Genomic DNA, 20,082 nt, shown 5'->3' with positions numbered 1-20,082 from the left:
TATCCTAATATGGAACAGTGAAAATAAATGCAATAAGTCTTGCAACCCTCAATGGTCTTCCAGGAAGCATAATGGAAACGGCTAGATTTGTCCCTAAAGATGAGTCATCTTGGGCTTTTGTGCTTTTTGGAAAGTCCAAAGCACAAAAATGAGAGATAAGGAGAAAGAGCTTTCAAAGACAGTAAAATAACCCTAAAGTTCCTTATTGTTTATGCTAGTAAACGATAGAAACCTTATTGATGTAAGGGAGGACCAAGGAAAATTTGGCCCATGACCTCCCTACAGGGTAATACATGTTGTCAGGGAAGGTGTAATGTTTACTTAAAACATACATCAGCAGCAATGGGTGGCAGAGAAAGCTCAGATTATGGCAGGGACCATGTGACTGATAGGTCTTACACAAGCTACCCGTGTTCAGTGGACTACACCTACCAGCATTAACGCTAAGCTCTTGGAGAAATGGCTGAAGCCATCTTCAAATTTTCAGTAAGGTTTAGAATTCGGTGCAGTCCTATAATGGTCTTACCTTTTAATGACAAGTCAGCCAAATGGTACCAAAGAATTATAGGGGAATCAGTTCACCTCAGTTTCCTAGAAGTTCAGAAGCACATAATCAAACATTGAATATATCAAGGAAATGAGGGGGGGGAGCAGGAGAGAGAAAGGTTATTACATACGCTATGTATTACACAAACCTAGTTTCCTTTTTACAACTGGGTAGCAACATTTAACACTTGTGTGCCTCAAAACGAGGAATAATAGTCTATATTAAATTATTTTTAGGGAATTGTAAAGATGAGTAGACATCAGTGCTTGTGTTACCGAAATCTCGGAATGAAGAACTTATCGACACCAATGTGATGTAGATAAGCAGACACTTCTTTATTGACGGCCGGGTGCGTGAGCGAGTCCTCTCACGATCAACGCACACCAAGTTTCAGAATCATACACCATATATAGAACTTATTCATACATATTCATTAAGTATTCATGCATAATCATAATATTTCCCATAAATCATTAACATATTCTCCTCCCATATCCGATTCTGCGCAGTAGAGCTTAGAAAGGTCCAGAAATGGGTCTGGGGTACGATTTGGGTAGGTGGTATATGAGTCGGTGGTCGCGATCTCCCCCTGCCGGAATTACCTTTTACTAAAGTTCACGGTTTCTTGGCAGGTAACCACAAGCTGTTCCAGTCGACTCTCCCCAGTTCCCATTAATCCTATATTCTGACATTTCAATACACTTTCTACATACGAAAGACTAGTTAACTACAAAAAAACCTTTCAAACCCTAAAGTTATTACCTAAGTTTTAACAATGGTTCTAGCCCATTCTTCTGGCCTTGGTACGGGATGTACAGAGGATCTCATAGCAGCTTTTACTATATAACTATGAGTTTCATTAAAATATATTTCTTATCCTTCTATATTTCTATTTTATAAAATTATTTTATAAAATCAAATAATCAATCAAATAAAGTCAATCAATCTTAACTTATTAGCAAATCTGTAACACTTGGAGAGCCGTTAACAGTGAAGTTATTTTCTGTTTATTGTCATAAGGCTGTGGAGTTAGAGAACATTGAAACAGTTGTGGAGATAGAATAGCTGCCTAATAGGGAGGGACTAAAAGGCCTTGGACCTTCAGCTTGGAGGGGGGAGCATGTGTCTGATGTTGCTCAGATCCTACAGTACAGAAAGATAGGGGGCCTTTAAAGGAGCTTGCAGGATATCTGTTTAGGACTGAAAAGTGCTCTTTGGTTTGACCTGCAAGCAGTAAACTTAGGAGGTCAGGGAGTATCAGCAGGTTCAGAAAAGACAAAGTCATGGAATTTTTCATAAAATGAAATCTAAAGAGAAGGAGCTGTTCCCTCTAGCAGCTCTCATCCAACAGTTATGCAGACGTGTGAGGTATGAAAGGTGTAACCTGGACATAGTGGCCAGGCTATGCTCTCCCTTGTCATTTCCTAAAGTCCTGCCAGATGGAAAATACCGGCCTGGATGTACTACTGGTCTTACCTAGTGGGACATTTTCTGTGTAATTTGGTTCCATTGTGTGGGGAGGTAAAGTCTAACAGTTCTGTTGCAGCAGGAGTGATTTAGGCTTAGGAAGACCTTTTTAAAAATAATAATATGTAAGCAGGGAAATGGGTTGCCAAAGAAGTTCTGGAACCTCAACCGTTTTTGTGGTTGTAAAAGTAGATTACACAACCAGGCAAAACTGTAATTTAAATGTATTAGGTCCTTAGCATAGGTAAAGGAAGTAGATGAGCCTCGCTTTTTTTTAATTCCCCTCCAAATATTTGATGGTTCAGACTCTGTCTCATTATCATGTCGTGTCTTAGGGTTCATGTGATACATGAATAACATTAAATCTGAATGCGGAAATTGTCTGACCTTTCTGTTTTAGTTTAGTGAAGAAGAGTTATTTGTATTGCACCATATTTCTGCACAATGTACTGCACTAAATGCCATTCATGTTACTATGCAGAAGATGAGTCACTTCCCTGGACTCTGTAACATAACTGAGCACATATCGGAATTAACATCCTTTTGTTTTAATGTTCTTCTTGTCTTCTGTGGACCAATCTATTTCAGTTTTACTAAATGGATAACCAAGCATTTGAAATGCATGGAGAGAGCATACAAAGTTCTTCAAAAGGAAAAGAGTGGCCAAACAAAGAGGTACCAGTCATTTTCTTTTACAGTGCTATCAAAACATTGTTAATGCAGTCAGTCTGAAGATTAAACACTTATTTTGTAATACAACCTAATCCTATACTATTCAGAAGGTCCTGAAGAAAATAAAAGCTGTAAAGGGCTTCAGTTTCAGAGGTCCTGAAGTGCATAACTCCATGTGCACTAGCTAGGATCTGAACTGTGAGACATAATTCCCTGGCCCCGCTTAAGTTAATAGCTAAATTCTTTATCCTCTAACTACTGGGCAAAGTAATTATCTTTGGAGGATTCCCCATTGATTTTAACAGAAAGACCTACTTAAAAGCTCATCTTGTGGTAATGTTTAGTATCTCTACTGAGTTACACATTAGAAAACTGTTTCATCTTTTCTTCTTTTTTTTTTTGCCCTTGGGAAAAGTAATTCTCTGTAATTTTCCCATTAAAGTTTTTGCTTCTTGGGATTTGAATTAACTTTGTGCAATAAGGTCTGGAATATCGCTCATAAGCCATTACATTTGTTTGCAGTCAGCACAGTGCCGCTTCTTGGCTAGAAATAATCCAAGGCTTGTGATTTTCTTACAACATAACTCACTCCCCACAGTTGCGCTGAGGTTGAATATTCTATGTGAGTTATTATTATGTAATATGTACAGCATTCTTTTGACTTTAAAAATAATTATTGAATTGGTGCCACTACTGTGAAAATGCTATAAATTAAAGGTCCTTCAAATCTGGAAAATGGGGATTTTGAATGCATTTAACTATAAAGCCTTGAGCTCTGATGAGACTGTGGTCTGAGTGCTGCTGTTGTGATATTTGATTGAACACAAGCTTTAAAAAGGGAGTCATTTAAACAGAAGAAAAGATTATTACCAAATAGTATAGGGTGATATTTTGAGCATTTCTCTGCTGGCAAGTGAAATGTATTTGTAAAGAGCTTTTGTCAAATAGACTTATGAAAAAGGTAATTTTGTTAAAATTAGCAAGTAATCTTCAATTTTTTTTTTCATTTCTGATTGTCTAGCTTAAGAAATCAACATTCATAGCTCATTTTCAGGCACTCAATGTCTGAAAAATCAGGCCTTTAAAGGTACATTAAGCTGTGCATGCAGAATCAGTAGAGTTCTAAGGTTTGGGGCAGATAATGCAGTCTCTATTCATCTGAAGCTGCAACTCCAGCAGCAAAAAAGGTTAAGGGGTAGGAAACACTGAAAATCCTCATCAAAGTGATGGTTCATGGTGCCAGAAGTGCCTTGGCCTTCTATAAAGAGCTTGTGTGCTTCTGTTTGCCCAGCTGCTTCTCCCCTTCACCCTCCTCCAGAAGTCTGAATGTCCACAAAGGAAATTTTCGGTGAAGAAATGATGCCCAGAGCATCTTCTCCACTACCACGGAGCTGGGGCCGTGTGAGATGTGCCGTAAAGCAGCAGCAGAATTTCTGCCCCAGGCATGAAAGTTTGCCATGAGTTGACACTGCAGGTCTTCAGTGTTTTGTGATATAAATTAGAAACGGCAACGGAAAAAAAAATGTTTAACAGTTTTTAAGACCCCAGGATGATGAAGATGTGCTTTTACTTGATGAAATAACAAAAGGACAGCAACAATCTGATAGCATACGCTATAAGTTTTCCCTGTGCTGGGCCTAGTGCTTTGGTTGTACCTATGTTTCTGAAGTTTTGATTACAAAAGAACTATCACAAAATTTCTCCTGTGTGTTAAATCCAATAAAGCTTTCTTTTTGGGTGAGGTTTTTTTTTGGTTGGTTTTTTTTTATTATTTTCAGGAAAGAAAGGGCAGCTGGTCCCTGATGAAAACCTTTCTAGTTTGTCTGTTGGCCTGTGTTATCACCACTGCAATAGGAGTGCTGGTCCTGTCCTTGGTCTATGTAAACAACCCGGTCTTTATGAAAGAGACAGATGTTAAAGATGATGGCGCATCTTCCCCCAAACCAGATAAAAAAAATGTGGATATCAGATTCCAGTTCATGAATCACCTGGGGAAATCAAAGGTAAATTGTTCATCTTGTGCAATAATATTCTAGCATTGTATATAGAAGTTTAATGAATTCATTTCACCTAACTATTATTTAAGATTAGTTGATCAGTCTAAATCTGTTATTCAGGCTTTTTTTATAATCCATGGGGAGAGACACAAATTTCCTGACAACGTTTCACTCCAGTTCATAGCAGATGTTGGAAGTGCTATGGATCTCTGGAGTGCTTCTTGGAGAGCTAAATAATTGCTCCAACAAATTAGGCTTGCAAGAGAAGGCAACCATTTTATGTGTGATTCTGAAATTACAGAGTATGAAATTCTGAGAAACAAACCCAGAAAGATCAAATTTTAATGTAAGCTGAGTAGCACACTAACCTTTTCGTTCTTAGGACTGAATTTAAACAAATTGTGATGTTGCAAGAAAAAAATTAATTGCATGATCTTGTTTCAGTGAGCTAAATGGAATTAATTGGCAATGTAATGAAGCCCTAGGAACTATGTAGTTTTTGTTTAGGTGTATTGATACTCACAGAAACTTATCCTTTGAGCAAACTCTGAAGACATACTCCATCTTCTAAATCTATCTTTATATATGTAAAAAAAATTCCTGATTAATTTCTGCTTTTCAGCAAAATAGGGAAAAGGATCGATTAGGTAGTAGGGCAGTTTAAACTGACAACAGCCATTTTGGCATGTTTTCATGTTAAATCTAATTTTCAAACAGAAAATGTTTTTAAGAATGGAAACAAAAGTGTTTAAGGGGAGAGCAACCCTTTTAATATGACCTTCCTCAGTGATTCTTTCAAGTAAAAAACATGTTCTGGAGGCGGTACAAATACTGGGAAAGGAATAGTTTCAGGTGCAAATAGTTTGCAACCATAGAAATTCAGGAAAATGCCTTACTTGGGAAGTGTTCTAAATTATTTTAATCTAAAAGTTTAAGCATATATGCCACTGAATTCCCAAATCAATGTCCAGAATCATGTAAAAAGAGGAGGAGCAGATAATATTGTTCTTGATGTCACTCTTTAGCTCTCACTTGTAGAAACAATACTATTACATCATGACATGAGAAAGTATATAAATGATTGTGAAAAGTGACTAAAATACATACAGAGAGAATCCTCACTGAGAAAAGGAATAGGTACTTTCAGTATTGCACAGTCCAATAATTTTCTGAAATATTTTTGGATTGTTTGGTCACCACTGTCCACAATTAACCCAGTTCTCCACTCACACTAACTTTACAGGTACATGTGTACCCAGGTGGCGAAATTCAGTGGGCGAGATTCAGGAAGGATGCAAATGAATATCAAAGTGATGAAGAAATGGAATTTGGAAAAAGTATCAATAACCATCGCTCCAAAATGACTTTTGGAACCTTACAGATCAAAAGCAAAGGGCTTCGGGCTCCCCACTGGCACTTTAATGCCAATGAACATGGCTACCTACTACAGGTATTATCTGATTATTTGAACTTTCCCAATTGGTTTTGCAGTTTAAAGCATCATATACGTATAGAAGATGCACATATGTAAAAAATAATTACATATACATTATATACAAATGTTAACAGGTAATAAAAGCAAAATTACCATTGATTGATGCATGACATCAGTTTTCTTGCTTGAAATAACATTTTCAAATGAAGATGCTTGAAATAGGCTGTTTAATGTTGTTACTCACCTGAGTAGCAAACACCTGTAGCTTCCAAAGAAATATGAAAACTGAAGTCAGAGGAGACTTTAGACACCTGAAAGTTACATAATTTTATTTACTTATCAAAGTGCTTACAAAGATTAAAGTAATTAATTTAGAGAACCTTTGCAGAATCAGAGAGATGAACGACTGTTAAGGTTCTTAAGAAAGCCTCTGACTCCATCCCCTGTACTGATCCATGTTAAGAACACCTAAAGCATATCTCACAGTTTTCTTCAGTTTTTAAAAATTTTCAACAAAGGAACTATTACAAAATCAAAAAGTAGCTGTCTCCCATGTTTCGTCACACAAACCATTAGAACGTTCTGGTACACAAAACATTAGAATGCTCTGTTACACAAACCATGAGGTTTTTAATTGAAAAAAAAAATAATTCTAATTTCTCCCTTTGTATTGGCTTTGGAGAGCTTCAGATCATCTTTCTTTCTCACAACTTTTTCTGCATGGAAGACTCTTTTATTCCCATACAGTCTTCTCTTTCCTGGACCAAATACCTCTCCCCTTTCCCCTCCAAATAAATCTCTTTGAAAAGGTTTGCTCTGTCTCACCTGAGTGTCAGATTTCCAATCTGTAAAAATAAAGAAAACAAAACCAATAAATAGAATTTCTTTATTAATTTATTATATACCATGAGGAATTCAAGATAGCATATTAATTTGAAAACAAAATTATGTTTCTTTGGAAGCATAGGTGTTGGAGAATGGCTGGATGAGAAGGGTCACAGATCAGTAGAGCATTTGTACGAGCAGAGCCAAGTCTAACCGGTGTGCTATCAAGACTAGGCCTCAGCTGAGGTTGCCAGCTGTGCTGATGGCTGCGGAGTTGCAGGGACACCACGGCCTTAACAGGCTTCACAAACAACTCTAAGGAGGTATGTGCAGTAGAGATAAAGAAGTTATGTAAGCTAGCTCACTGCAAGTAGGAGGACCATGTAAATGAGTAGGTAGTGATTCTAGCCAATCATAGACTGCCGAGTATGCATAATTAGATACACTGTATAAATAGGAGCTATTCGGGCTAATAAAGTGAATCATGCTTTATCACTCATACTGAGTCGGCTGCGTGTGATTCCCTGCCGCTCGCACATAGGTACATAGATCTCAATTTTTAATTTATAGCTAAGAATAATTATTCATATTTTGACCAGCATCAGAACTGAATAGCTCCAGCTGGATGGAGGATCCTCCTTGGATTAGGGCATTCCACAAACACCTGGGCCTCTGTCCAGCAGTTTTAGGTCAAAGATGACTCCTTTATAGGTGTTCAGCATCTTTAATAAGAAATGGTTTAAGTATGCGCAATGTGTATTGGTCATGTATTCCTTAAACCTTCTAAAATTTTGTCACTTAAAATTCTATTCTGGATTTAAGTTCACAAAGGCTTGTTAGAGGGTGCATCAGGATCTGTTTTTTCCTAACAGCCTTCCAGTTATTTGAATTACTGATTTGCTGCATATGGATTAAATGAGGAAACTTTCATTATGGTTCTTAAGTTGTGATTATGTGACAGGGTACTGCCTGGATTGGAGTAATTGGTGCAGATGACAGCGTGGTTACCACATACAACGTCACGGCTGGTCAAGTGGTCTTCTTCCCTAGAAACACCGTGCATTGGATAAAGAACGTAGGATCAGAAGACTGTGTGTTCTTGCTGTTTTTTACAACACATGAAGAACTTCAGACCTTGGATGTAGATGACGCCTTTTTCTCTACCCCAGAGGATATAGCAGCTAGAGTATTAAAGGTCTGTATGATGGAACAGCCAGCCTTTATCTAGTCTTCTATACATTAACATGGCAGTCCAGGTTCTCTGTTTCTTGGAGAGGATCCTCCCTACCTCAACTGCTCTCTTTAGTCCCAGCAGTGTGGAAGGACGTGCACGTGTCCTTTGTGTAGCATTGTGCTGTGCTGTGTGTTCCTTTATGTGCAAGGAGAAAGAAATGATGATGCTCTCTCCAAGAAACCTTTTCTCCTCCGCTCTTCGTATTTATTCCCGGTTCATGGAGGATCCTCCATATTTCCAAGGTTGGAAAAGGAAATTAAATAGTGAAGCCCAAAGCTAATTTCCCAATAGCCCCGTTGTTGCAGAATGGCTGTGTGATCACGGCCATGACTTCCTTAAAGATCTTTGTGAAACAAAGTTAGCGTAAGTTAGCTGGAGCAGGCCTTGCAGCTGTGCTGAGGCATGCTGATAAGGAAGCTGAGAAAACACACTGACCTTGTGCCTAATGTTGTAAATAACTTTGAGGAATTCGCGTAGACAAGAGAGAAAATAAAATATGTAGCTAGCTAACCGCAGAAACTGCAAGTAGGAGGACGTATGAAAATGTAACCCTTTAGAGCTTAGCCAATCAGCAGATGACTAGTAGGCATAATTAACTGGAACTGTATATAAGACATAATCGCGCCGTAATAAATCGAAGCTTGCTTTATCACTCATATTGAGTTTGCCCGCTTGACTTCCCTCGCCGTCGACAAGTGGCGCCAGAACAGGGACTGACGCCTTCATTATGTTCCCGTGAAGAGAGGACCCCCAATCCTCCTTCGGTGGACGGCGTGCTCGTTGAGGCCCCGGTTGCAGCGTCCGGGAAGCGGGGAACTGGCTCCGAAGACATCGTTCGCCGTCTCCCCGCTTGGACCTTCGGCAATAAGGCGGGGTCTGCCAGCCGAGAAGGAGGCTACCTAGCGAAATTGCTGCTCCGGACCAGACAATAGGGAGGTCGCGGAAATCCAACCTCGCCGGACAAGAAGGGGGGCGAGACTACAGAGTGCATGCATTGTGGAAAGAGAGGTAGCCTTTGAATTATTAAGATGCTTTTTAGAAAAGCGGGGAGTAGGCCCTTTAAAAGATCTGGCTGGATTAATTACTATGGGAAAAGCGAAAGGGTTTTTTACAGACCCCGAAAAAATGTTCGAAGTAGAGGAGTGGCGTGCGTTTGGGGACTGCTTGTGGGACTTAGTTATAGATGACGATAAGGCAGCAAAAAAATTGATGAAATCATGGCGTGAAGTAACTAATTGTATAAAAAGATATCAAGCAGAAAAGCGCCTTGCTGCAGCAGTAACAAGCCGACTTGCAAGCGCAGATCCTAATGCAGGAAAAATTATGCCATGTGAAAATCACATTCCGATACCCCCTTTATCACAAACAGTGCTCTCTGTACCACCTATAGAGCCCACTGCACCACCTCCAGACCCTTTGTGTCCTCCGCCATCCCCCTCCGGCGCCGTAGCCCCGTGTCCTCCGCCCCCCCCTCCGGTGCAGTAGCCTCGGGGGGGCCAGAGGGCGGAGACACATCTGACGAAAGTGCTGTTGAGGAAGAAAATAGCACTGGGCAGTCATTACAAAATTCTAAAAATTCAGTAAACAAACTGTTGTGTTCTACGCGCATTAATTGGCAAAAAATAGCACAAGAAGCAGCTGCTCAGGGAATATTTGATATTGCTGAGCAAGTCAACCCCCCCCAAGCTTTCCCTGTAACGTATCAGATGAATGCCGCTAACCAAAGACAGGGAACCTGGGAGGCCTTTGATTGGAAAATATTGAGTCAGTTACGTAGTACAGTGAATGAGTCAGGCCTCCACAGTGAGCCCACCAGACAAATGTTAAATTATATTTGGAGTAGTGATATATTGTGCCCCGAAGATATTAAAAACATAATGCATCTCATTTTGAAACAATCCCAGCAATTGTTGTGGCAAGCCCATTGGCAGCGGCTGTGTGAAGTATCTGCACATAGTCCAAGGCAGCAGGGTGACCCCCTATTAGGAGTCACCGTTGAGCAGCTAATGGGCACAGGGCCATTTCAAAGCGTCGACGCTCAACTGCACCTTACCCCTGAGGTAGCAGCCGAGTCCATGAGACTGGCCCGAGAAGCCCTGCAGAGAGTAAAAACTTCGCCACCCTCACCATCGTATTTATCTGTTAAACAGGGGAGAGATGAGTCTTTTGCATCCTTTGTTGACCGAGTAACTGAAGCTATCAACTTAGCCGATATGCCTACCTTTATGAAAGGGCCATTATTGCGCCAATGTATTTTGGAGAATAGTAACAGTTACACCAAAGGCATTTTAGTAACCCTGCCCTTAGATTCTTCTGTAGAAACAATGCTAGAGCGAATGAGTTGGGTGCCAGTAGGTCAGCAAGCCTTGCTAGTGGAAGCAATCCAAGCAGTAGGGAGAGATTTAGTGCAAGCCCAAAGTCAGGCTTTTGCAGCGCTTGCGCCTCTGTGCCCCCCTGGGGCTACCGCGCCCCCGAAGCCAGCAACCACCACGCGCCGAGACTTCCTCTGCTATCGATGCGGGAAGCCAGGACATACCCGTGACCAATGTCGACACTGTCACGTGTGGTGCCGAAATTGTCAGCAAGGAACCCACAACACCAACATCTATTGGCAGTCGGGAAACGGGAAACCGAGTGCGAGGAGCCGCAGCGCGTCGACCCCAATCGCGACTCCTGTCACCTTCACGACACCCCCTCCAGGAGAAATGACCCACCCTTATCGGCAGACACCGTGTTACAACCCACCACCCAAGGGAGCCTCAGCCTGGACCTGGCAACAGCAGTAGATACAACATTAATTGACAACCGCCCACAAAAAATCGCAACTCATGTCCGAGGACCTCTGATAATTAATGGACAAAGTTATGGTGCTCTCTTATTAGGGCGGTCTTCTAGTGGTTTGAAAGGGCTGTTTATATTGCCTGGTATCATTGATTGTGATTACACCAGAGAAATTTGCATCATTGCGCAAACAAATTTTCCGCCCATCCACATTCCAAAGGGAAGTCGAATTGCGCAGTTGGTTCCACTCCCTCAAATAACCAGTCCAGTATCACCAGCGTCCAAAGAACGTGGAGCCGTGGGTTTTGGCTCCACAGGAGGACTGGCACTTCTAACAATGCCTTTAAATCACCAGCCTATCACCCATGTCACTATTGTACATGATGAAGAGCAAAGACACTTACAAGCGTTGTTGGACACCGGCGCTGACATCACCATCGTCTCGACCGCTCAGTGGCCATCTCACTGGCCACTTCAACCTGTTTTAGGTGGAATAGAAGGAGTTGGAGGAACAGCTGCTGTTCAGCGCAGTCAGCACCGAGTTCGAATTATTCTGGATGGATGCACAGCATCTCTTTATGTGACTGTTATGCCCCTGCCTGCCGGGGTAAATGCATTAGTTGGGCGAGACATGCTCGACCAATTAGGAATGATACTCACCACCAACACACCTTTTTAATAACGGTCACTGCAAAATGGACTTTCCCGATCCAATTACGATGGTTAACTGATGACCCCGTATGGGTCGAGCAGTGGCCGTTGAAAAAGGAAAGTCTGCAACAGGCTCACCTATTAGTTCAAGAGCAACTACGCTGTGGCCATCTTAAACTTTCTACTAGCCCCTGGAACACTCCAGTATTTGTCATCGAGAAAAAATCTGGGAGGTATCATCTCTTACATGACCTCCGAGCTGTTAATCAACAAATGCAGGCGATGGGAGCCCTTCAACCTAGCCTCCCAAATCCAGCAATGTTGCCAGAAGGATGGCAACTGTTAATCATTGACTTAAAAGACTGTTTTTTCACAATACACTTACATCCAAGTGATACCCAGCGTTTTGCATTTACGTTACCATCCATCAACCGTGAAGCACCTGCAAACCGCTACGAATGGACCGTGCTACCGCAAGGCATGAAAAATAGTCCCACCTTGTGTCAACTGTTTGTCAATTCAGCCTTAGAGCCAATCAGAACACAATGGCCTAACACCGTCATTTATCACTATATGGACGACATTCTCCTCGCTCAGCCGCAGCCATTCACAGCCCATCAAGAATCCTTTTTACATCGACAATTACGAAAACATAATCTTATCATTGCTCCAGAGAAAATTCAACGTTCTGCAGTATGGAGATACCTACGATGGCAAATTACTGACTCTCAAATTCGTCCTCAAAAGTTATCAATTCAGCAGAAGATAAAAACCCTCAAGGATGCCCAAAAACTTCTTGGTGATTTACAATGGCTGCGCCCTGTTGTTGGCATCAATAATGATGACCTTGAAGTGCTGCGCCCCCTCCTCAAAGGTACAGATCCTGCAAAGAAAGTAACGCTAACCGAACAACAGGAAGCTATGATACAACACTTAGGAACACTTATCACGACTCAAGCAGTCGATCGCTATCACCCTAATTACCCTATTGACCTAACGATCTTGTATGGCCCCTCTCATTTTATTGGTGCACTAACGCAGTGCAAAGAGAAAAAGGGGGAGACGGTCAAAGTGTTAGAGTGGTTGTTTACTAAAATGTAACCAAAAACAACACTGCAAGAAAAAACTGAGAACTTAGCTGAACTGATTCGCAAAGGCAGAAATCGAATCATTCAAATTACAGGCCGCGAGCCGGACACAATCTACTTGCCCATCCGATGAGAAGATCTTGAATGGCAGTTGCAGCACTCTCCAGCATTGCAGTTAAGTTTGTTGACACATGCAGCAGAAATAAAGCTGAGCTCCCTAAAAGCGCCAGTATTACGCTGGGTCAGCAACCATGAATGGCTCACCAGACCGAAACGAAGTGAGCGCCCTCTTAGAGACGCCCTCACCATCTATACAGATGCAGGGAAAAAATCAAGGAAAGCAGCAGCAACGTGGTATGAAGATCAACAGTGGCAGCACCACATTCTCCCTGCTGAGCGCGGCGACTCGCTGCAAATATCAGAACTTGTAGCTGTTGTCTGGGTATTCACAAAGTGGATGCACAAAGAAATAAACGTAGTCACAGATTCGCTGTATGTCGCCGGTGTCATCTGTCACATTGAGGATGCACGACTCAAAGAAGTTAAGAAAGACCGATTATTCCAACTATTACGACAACTTCAATCAGCCATTCAACAGCGATCTACGTCATATTGTATTATTCACATCCGAAGTCACCAATGGACAGAAGGGCTCGGAGAAGGCAATGCACGAGCCAACCAACTAGTATCCTTAACTGTGCCTCTAAGTGTCTTTGTCAAGGCTTGTGAAGCACACCACTTTTTCCATCAAAACGCCCGTGGACTTTATCGCCAGTTTAATATCACGATGCAAGAAGCAAAGGGAATAGTGAGAGCTTGCCCCACATGTAGCCACCATGGACCAGGATTGGGAATAGGAGTAAATCCACGCGGTCTAGGGCCACGTGAAGTGTGGCAAATGGATGTCACCCACGTCCCTGAGTTTGGAAGACTAAAATATGTACATGTAACTATTGATACCTTTAGCAAATTTGTATGGGCCACAGCACAACCAGGAGAAAAGGCATCCCATGTCATCAGACACCTGATTAGTTGTTTTGCGGTCATGGGAATGCCATCAACCATAAAGACAGATAATGGGCCCGCCTATGTTAGTGAAGCAATGCGAAGATTTTGTCAAACATGGGGTGTAAAACATGTCACTGGCATCCCACATTTACCCACTGGACAAGCAATAGTCGAAAGAACTAACCAGACAGTAAAACAGTATCTTAATAAGTTTAAAGATGTTAAAGATACCCAGGAGAGACTTGCTAAAACGCTCTTTGTCATAAATTACCTGTGCATTTTTTCTGAAAGCGAGCACCCGCCTACTTGGGTGCACAACAGCCAGCTCGAAACAAAAGATAGTCAACTCCTTTTTGTCATGAATCGAGACCCCGCTTCTGGCCTGTGGCAAGGGCCCGCTGAAGTGAAGTATGCCGGAAGGGGTTACATGTGTGTACTTACTCCCACAGGGCCACAGTGGGTCCCAGCGAAGTGGACCAAAGCGGCAGTGACCGATGCTCCAGTGACCAACGTCAACTTGTGATTGAACTTATTAACACTGTTTTGGTTATATTTTAAGCATAATGTTGAGGCTTATTGTTTTAGTTAATTTTGTTGCCGTAACTGTAGCTTTTTGTGTCTAAGCCACTTTTTGATCCGCAAGAAAATGTATGGGTAACCTTGAGTAGATCTATTAACACCACCACGTTTAGTGCAAGTTTGTCAACCCCTAGTATACCCTTTTTAACTTGCTTAGTAGGCGTGCCGTTAAATGACTCAGATTGGGTCACCCTTAACCAGTCTCTTAACCAGATGCCAAAAGTTACCATATTGGCTTGAGGTAATAATATGAGTAGCTTTTTTGAAAAATTTGATAACTGGGATGACAGACTCCCTATTGGTCCTAGCCCTCAAGAAATCGAACTAGTCGATTCACTAAATGCCTCTTATTGTGTATATTTGAATTCTTCCCGGTACCCATGTGCTGGTGAAACCTCTAACATGCCTTGCAACGCAACCGTTGTTACTCCCGTATATCCAATTGGAAATCAGTTTAATTGGAACACTTGGTGTAACCATACCAGTCGAGATCTGTCCAATCCTGCACCTGGAATATTATACCCTAGGAAATTACCCCCTGGTTTGTTTTTTATCTGTGGTAATAGAGCATGGAATGGAATTCCCTCCAAGCCTGTAGGTGGCCCATGTACAATTGGTCGCCTAAGTTTAACCCTACCACATTTTCACCCTAACAAGTCAAATCCAGTGAGATGGAAAAGAGACGTTGCCCAAGTCCTTGATAACATCTGTGATGATAATGTTCAACTTTGGAATAAATGGGAAGTATTCTTTGTCTCATTCTTTACCCCAGGTGTCTTTACCCCGTGATGAATTTTGTGGCATAAGAAGATCGCATAGGAAACTATAGATAAGTCCGTCTCCTTGCTAAAATGGATCTTATTTGAACTGGCTAGTTGGCAGTGTCCTACGAGCAAGAATGTGGCCACAGTTTCTGTGGAGTCTGAGGAATTTGCGTGTTCAAATCGCAGAATTGTGATAGGCCCCTTCCCACCCTGAACCAGTTTGATGGGAGACAGATTGAGTTTCCCTTCTACTCCAGATCTCTGTAGTAACCGAGGAGGAAGGGCAGAGCAAAGGAGCAAAACAGAGTATTGACAGGGTAAGGCAATTAAAGAGATGAGGCATGTCCACAAGGCAGAATTTATCTACCACGAGGTACTAAGGTGGGATCTTCAACGAAGCAAAATTTTTATTCTGCAGTTTGCTCTGTGTATCTGTCAACTTAACATGCATCGTGTGTCCCACAGCCACAAGGTGGTGTTAACTTCATCAGAACATTCAAGAAACAGAAAGAAGATCAAGCAATTAACCTCCCATCAAACTTAGATCAGCTTGTGCAAAATGCCACCTATGTGCAGTCTCCGGACAACCTGGTATGGCAGTACTTCTACAATCTCAAAGGTACACAGCTGAGAATCCTGTGTGTAAGAGCAATCTGTGTCTCTAGAGGGGGAGAGGAGGGGATCTGTAAGTGATTCACTGAAACAGGAGTTAAGTATACAGAGAAATGATAAGAAATTAAGGAAATGAAATGAAAAATATATTGATAATACATCTAATTACTGCACTTTGAAGACTTATAACCTGATTCTCACCTCAGAGTAGTTTACCCTTTTGGTTTTAATGTTTCTATCTGCAACAGCAGGTATGAGAGCAGAATGCCAGTAAGGAGCAGGGCATGAACTAACTACTTCCCAGGTCAAGATTCTTTGCCGATGTATGTAACCAGGACTGGTGTGTTCCCTGCTATGCTTAAGCAATAACCTAAACCTAAAGTTTTCATTCAGAAATTAAAATCTAATAGGCCAGGAAGCCCTGCAGCAGATTAGCTGGAGAGTGACTGCTGCTGAGCTGCTTAGAATATCTTGCATTTGCACGTGAAACGTCAGGGAATAAATACCTTACCATATACCTAATCATGTCCTCCCTTTTCTTTTACGAATACAACTTCATAAACAGTATTGAACCATATTCACTGGTTTATCAGCAATTGTATTAAACCTTCTGTACAGCCTGGATCTATCAATTATCAGTGAGCACCTAATAAAGATAGATGATAAAACTGAATTCCAAGTAGTATAGTCTATTTGAGAAGCTATAAAAAGCAAATAGAGGTCCAAAGCTCCACACGCAGCTGAGGGAGGTCATGAGAAATAGATGTGTGTGTGACAATAACCTTTGTGCTTGGAGCAAAATGTCCTTCTGCATTGGCAGTACTTTACAAAATATTGTGACACACGGTCAGTGCTGTAAAGGTTAAGGCTAATTAATATACTGGCAGTTAGCATGTTCTTTTAAGTGTGTTGATACTGATAGCGATGCAGGATGGAAAAATCTAGTTGGAGTTTTTCATTGTGGTTATCTGGCTGCAGACAAATAGTCAAGGAGATTGCAGTGTCTAGTGCCTGAAGGATAGATCAGTGAAATGGGCTTTCTTTTTGGTGCCAGAGGCTCGTAAGGTTCGAGGCCTCAAGTTTAGTACATAGTAATGACTTGAACTTGGCCAATACACTAACAAGCAATGTTAAACAAACCTTGCTGGAAATGCTTATTAGCTGTCTTTGTTTTAGGGTCAGCAGAATATCCTTTTCCAGGAGGAATCGTCCAGTGGGCTCGCTACTGCATAAACAACACCAGACTAAATGAAACAGAAAAAATTTTTAGTGAGGCGCTGAACAAGGTATGTGCTTTTAATTGGATACTGTAGCTATTTAAACATAAGGCATAGTATGCAGCTTCTGTGGGTTCATCGCTGCTTTGTCATGTATAACAGGGATATAAGAAACTTGGATGGTTTTCTGAGCATTTTTGTTCTGCTTTTCAGCATGAAAATATCCTTACCTTAGCAACTCTCCGGATATTCAGCAATGGACTGGGGCAGCCTCATTTCCACTTCAGTGCTAATGAGATGGGTTATGTCATTAGCGGCTGCGGACAGGTAATTTGTTACAGTGATGAGGGGCAAGTCAGTGGAGTTTTGGCTGTAAACAATTACAGACCTAATAACTGATTCCCAGCCCTGATTAATGATTCTACAATTAGCAGTATTATAAAACTTTCAGGGCCCACATTTTCCTTCTCCACACAAAATTTTGATCTCAGTTACATTTGTGGAAGCTTGTCCAGTCAAAGTAGAGTTATACAAAGCAGAATTTGTCCACCTTGTTAGGTTGTTCAGCAAAATGCTTATTACAGGAATCACCACTCCCCTGATTTCTGGGAGTACAAAATAAAAAAGCAATACTTTGGATTTAGCTCCATGAGGGACAGATAAATAGATAAAATGTAGTGAGGATTAAGATTTAGGGATTTTATTATACGTGGTTCACTCAGTGCAAATGTGAAGTGCAAAGATAATTGAGATGGAATGAAAGTTCTTGCTCAGGGTGTTGCCTAGGACCTTCTCACTAGGGTCTCAGTGAAAGTGCTGATGCTACGTGAGGTGATTTTATTGCCGTGCTGGGACTGTCACTGTGTATTTATCCTGTAACAATACACTGAAAATTGTTGTTGCTGAGTATTACTGCTTTACTTGCACCAGGCTGGAGTTATTCTCTCTGGAGTCACCACCAACTTCAACATTGGCATTGGAGATGTCATATTTTTCCCTGTTGGAATGCAACATTATATCAAGAGCTTATGTGATGAGGATTTGTTTTTTATTCTAGCCTACAGTACAGGAAACCAGGTGAGAATTCATACAGGCAAGGGAAGCAAAAAAAATGTTCAGCTGTACATAACCTTATGCCTTTCTCATGCATGTAAGCTTAGTCCTTTGGCACACACACCTTTCAAAACAAATTCTAAGAGTGTGTCAAGCACACTGGTGGTGCAGATTTCCTTCTGGTGTGAATGGCTGGCATGCAACACCTATCAAAACTCTGTACACGGAAACAGGAGGTGGGGGAGGCAAAGAAAAGGTCTGTGGTAGGGTGTGACATGCTGGTGCATGTGTGTGTGTAAGAGAGATGGAATTTGGATCGTGTTTGTGCGTGAGGCACTGCTGGTGTTTAAGAAAGGGAGTGTGTCCTTGGGCGGACTGGGTAGGCTGAGGGTCTTTACAAGCTGAGCCCCCCCCGAAAGGGAGAGGTCTTCAGAGGCCTTGAACAAATCTATACCCTGGGAGCCAGAGTAAGGGTGTTTTTATCTAAGATTACGCATCTCCAGTGATCTTGATAGCCCCATGTAACCTGTCATTAGTTATATACTTTTATATTCATTCATTTTCACCTGGGACTTAAGGTGCACTTTCATATTCCATAGGATCAATATTGTGAAATAGATCAGGTAGCTATAAATATTCTTTTTTAAATATTGTCTTTTTCTTCACAGCTGGAAACTCTCCGTATGAATGACTACTTCCATGCAACAGCAGATCATATCCTTGCTCAGCTTTTTTTCAAGGAACAGGCTGAATTTAAGAAGTTCCCAAAGGCTGCCAAAAAAACAGGCAAATAAACTCTCTTAGCAGTTAATGGCACCAATAATTTTTTCACAATCACCACGTTTCTAGCAATACTTTTTGGTACCGTTCTTGTTTATATTTATCCAGAGGAGATGTTCAGAAAAAAAATTTGGGTTATTAATTATAAAAAACTAATTTTCTTTTTGTATTTTTTCAGGTTTTATTTATAGCACGATGTAACTTGATAGATTGTATATTAAAGTCATTTTTACCATGACCATTGCCTTTTGCTCTGCTTAACACCCATTATCCCACCATATCTCTTCCCCCACGCTGCTGAAGGTTATGTTGATTTTCTGTGGTGTAGGCAGCACTCTGAGCTGGCAGTGTTCCTGCGCAGACAGCGTGTTCACTTGGTCTGTCCCCAAACCAGGTGGGGTGTTACATCCCTTCGTCTAACAGCAACGGCAGGAATGAGCTGGTCAGACATTTAGCTCGTAGTGGCTCTCCCTCCCCTAGCTGCACTCCTCTCAGTGGGGCCGAGGACTGAAGACAATTAATTCCTTTTCTTGACTTTGCCACCAAACTGCTATCTGATTTTTGAAAGAAATCATTGAGGCTAGATTCTTGGCAGGATGTTGACTCAGTAGCAGATGAGCTCTGTGTTAGGCACTGTTCTTCCCATGTGAAAAACGGGGAGAGATAAGCCCCAAAAAGGGGCCAAAGAGAAGCAGAGATGATTTCCTGGACTGGCACCTATGCCACATTTTCAACCCTCAGGTTCCCATTCCTTCTTGTGTAAATATTTAATCACAGCCAACAGGATGGCTGCAACAGGGAGGCAAGGAGTTCTCTCTCCATTTCCTATGAGTTTGGGCCTTTTTTTTTTATTTTTCCCCTCAGGAAATACTTGCTTAGTCCATGGGGTTTAAATCCAATCAGGATCAAAGTGGTTTATTGATTTATTATCAACACATAATAAGGATTCAGTGAAACATACAGTTGGGAGTCCATTTCATTTCTTATCAAGGCTCTTGGTAATCCCCTGGCTACTCTTTAATCTGGCTGAAGGTCATCTTCCTCTTCAGATTTATCAGTTTGGGGTACTTGGGGTGCCCTGCTTGCAGGTGCCGCCATGCTCCCCTTCCCACCCAGCTGTTTGCAGAGCAGAGGGAGCTGCCGTGCAACCCCCCTCAGCAAACACCCGCCCCAGCCACACATGCTGCCTCGTGCATGGGTTGTGCAAAGCCTCTTGGACACCAGGGAACAGCCAGACCATGGACCCCAGTGGGCCAAAGCCTGGCATTGCCTTCAGGAAAAGATACTGCATGCGTGTCCAGGAGGAGTAATTGCACCGCCCCGTGATTAACCTGCAGCTCAGCCCTGGTTGTAAAGGCCAGAAACAACAAGG

At 41.7% G+C, this 20,082-nt stretch overlaps 1 protein-coding gene across 1 annotated transcript; it reads left to right on the top strand.

Moving 5' to 3' along the window:
- The first annotated feature begins 516 nt into the window (after positions 1-516).
- Positions 517-18,948, top strand: LOC129783057 (uncharacterized). Its single transcript, XM_055792717.1, has 9 exons — positions 517-551; positions 4,356-4,689; positions 5,927-6,133; positions 7,905-8,138; positions 15,514-15,667; positions 16,837-16,946; positions 17,091-17,204; positions 17,808-17,954; positions 18,599-18,948. The coding sequence occupies exons 1-9, from the start codon at positions 517-519 to the stop codon at positions 18,722-18,724; spliced, it is 1,461 nt and encodes a 486-aa protein (XP_055648692.1). The 3' UTR covers positions 18,725-18,948.
- The last annotated feature ends 1,134 nt before the right edge of the window (positions 18,949-20,082 follow it).

This window comes from Falco peregrinus, chromosome W (genome assembly GCF_023634155.1).
Source record: "Falco peregrinus isolate bFalPer1 chromosome W, bFalPer1.pri, whole genome shotgun sequence".
NCBI lineage: Eukaryota > Metazoa > Chordata > Aves > Falconiformes > Falconidae > Falco > Falco peregrinus.
The sequence above is the reverse complement of the archived record's forward strand: the minus strand, read 5'-3'. Positions and strand labels throughout refer to the sequence as shown.

What these genes read in the sequence shown, in the direction of transcription:
- LOC129783057 (XM_055792717.1), top strand. Translation starts at nt 517, where the DNA reads ATGGTCTTACCTTTTAATGACAAGTCAGCCAAATG. An exon ending in AATGACAAGTCAGCCAAATG is followed by an intron (nt 552 to 4,355) that starts GTACCAAAGAAT and finishes ATGTTTCTGAAG; the next exon opens with TTTTGATTACAAAAGAACTA. An exon ending in CCTACAGTACAGGAAACCAG is followed by an intron (nt 17,955 to 18,598) that starts GTGAGAATTCAT and finishes TTTTCTTCACAG; the next exon opens with CTGGAAACTCTCCGTATGAA.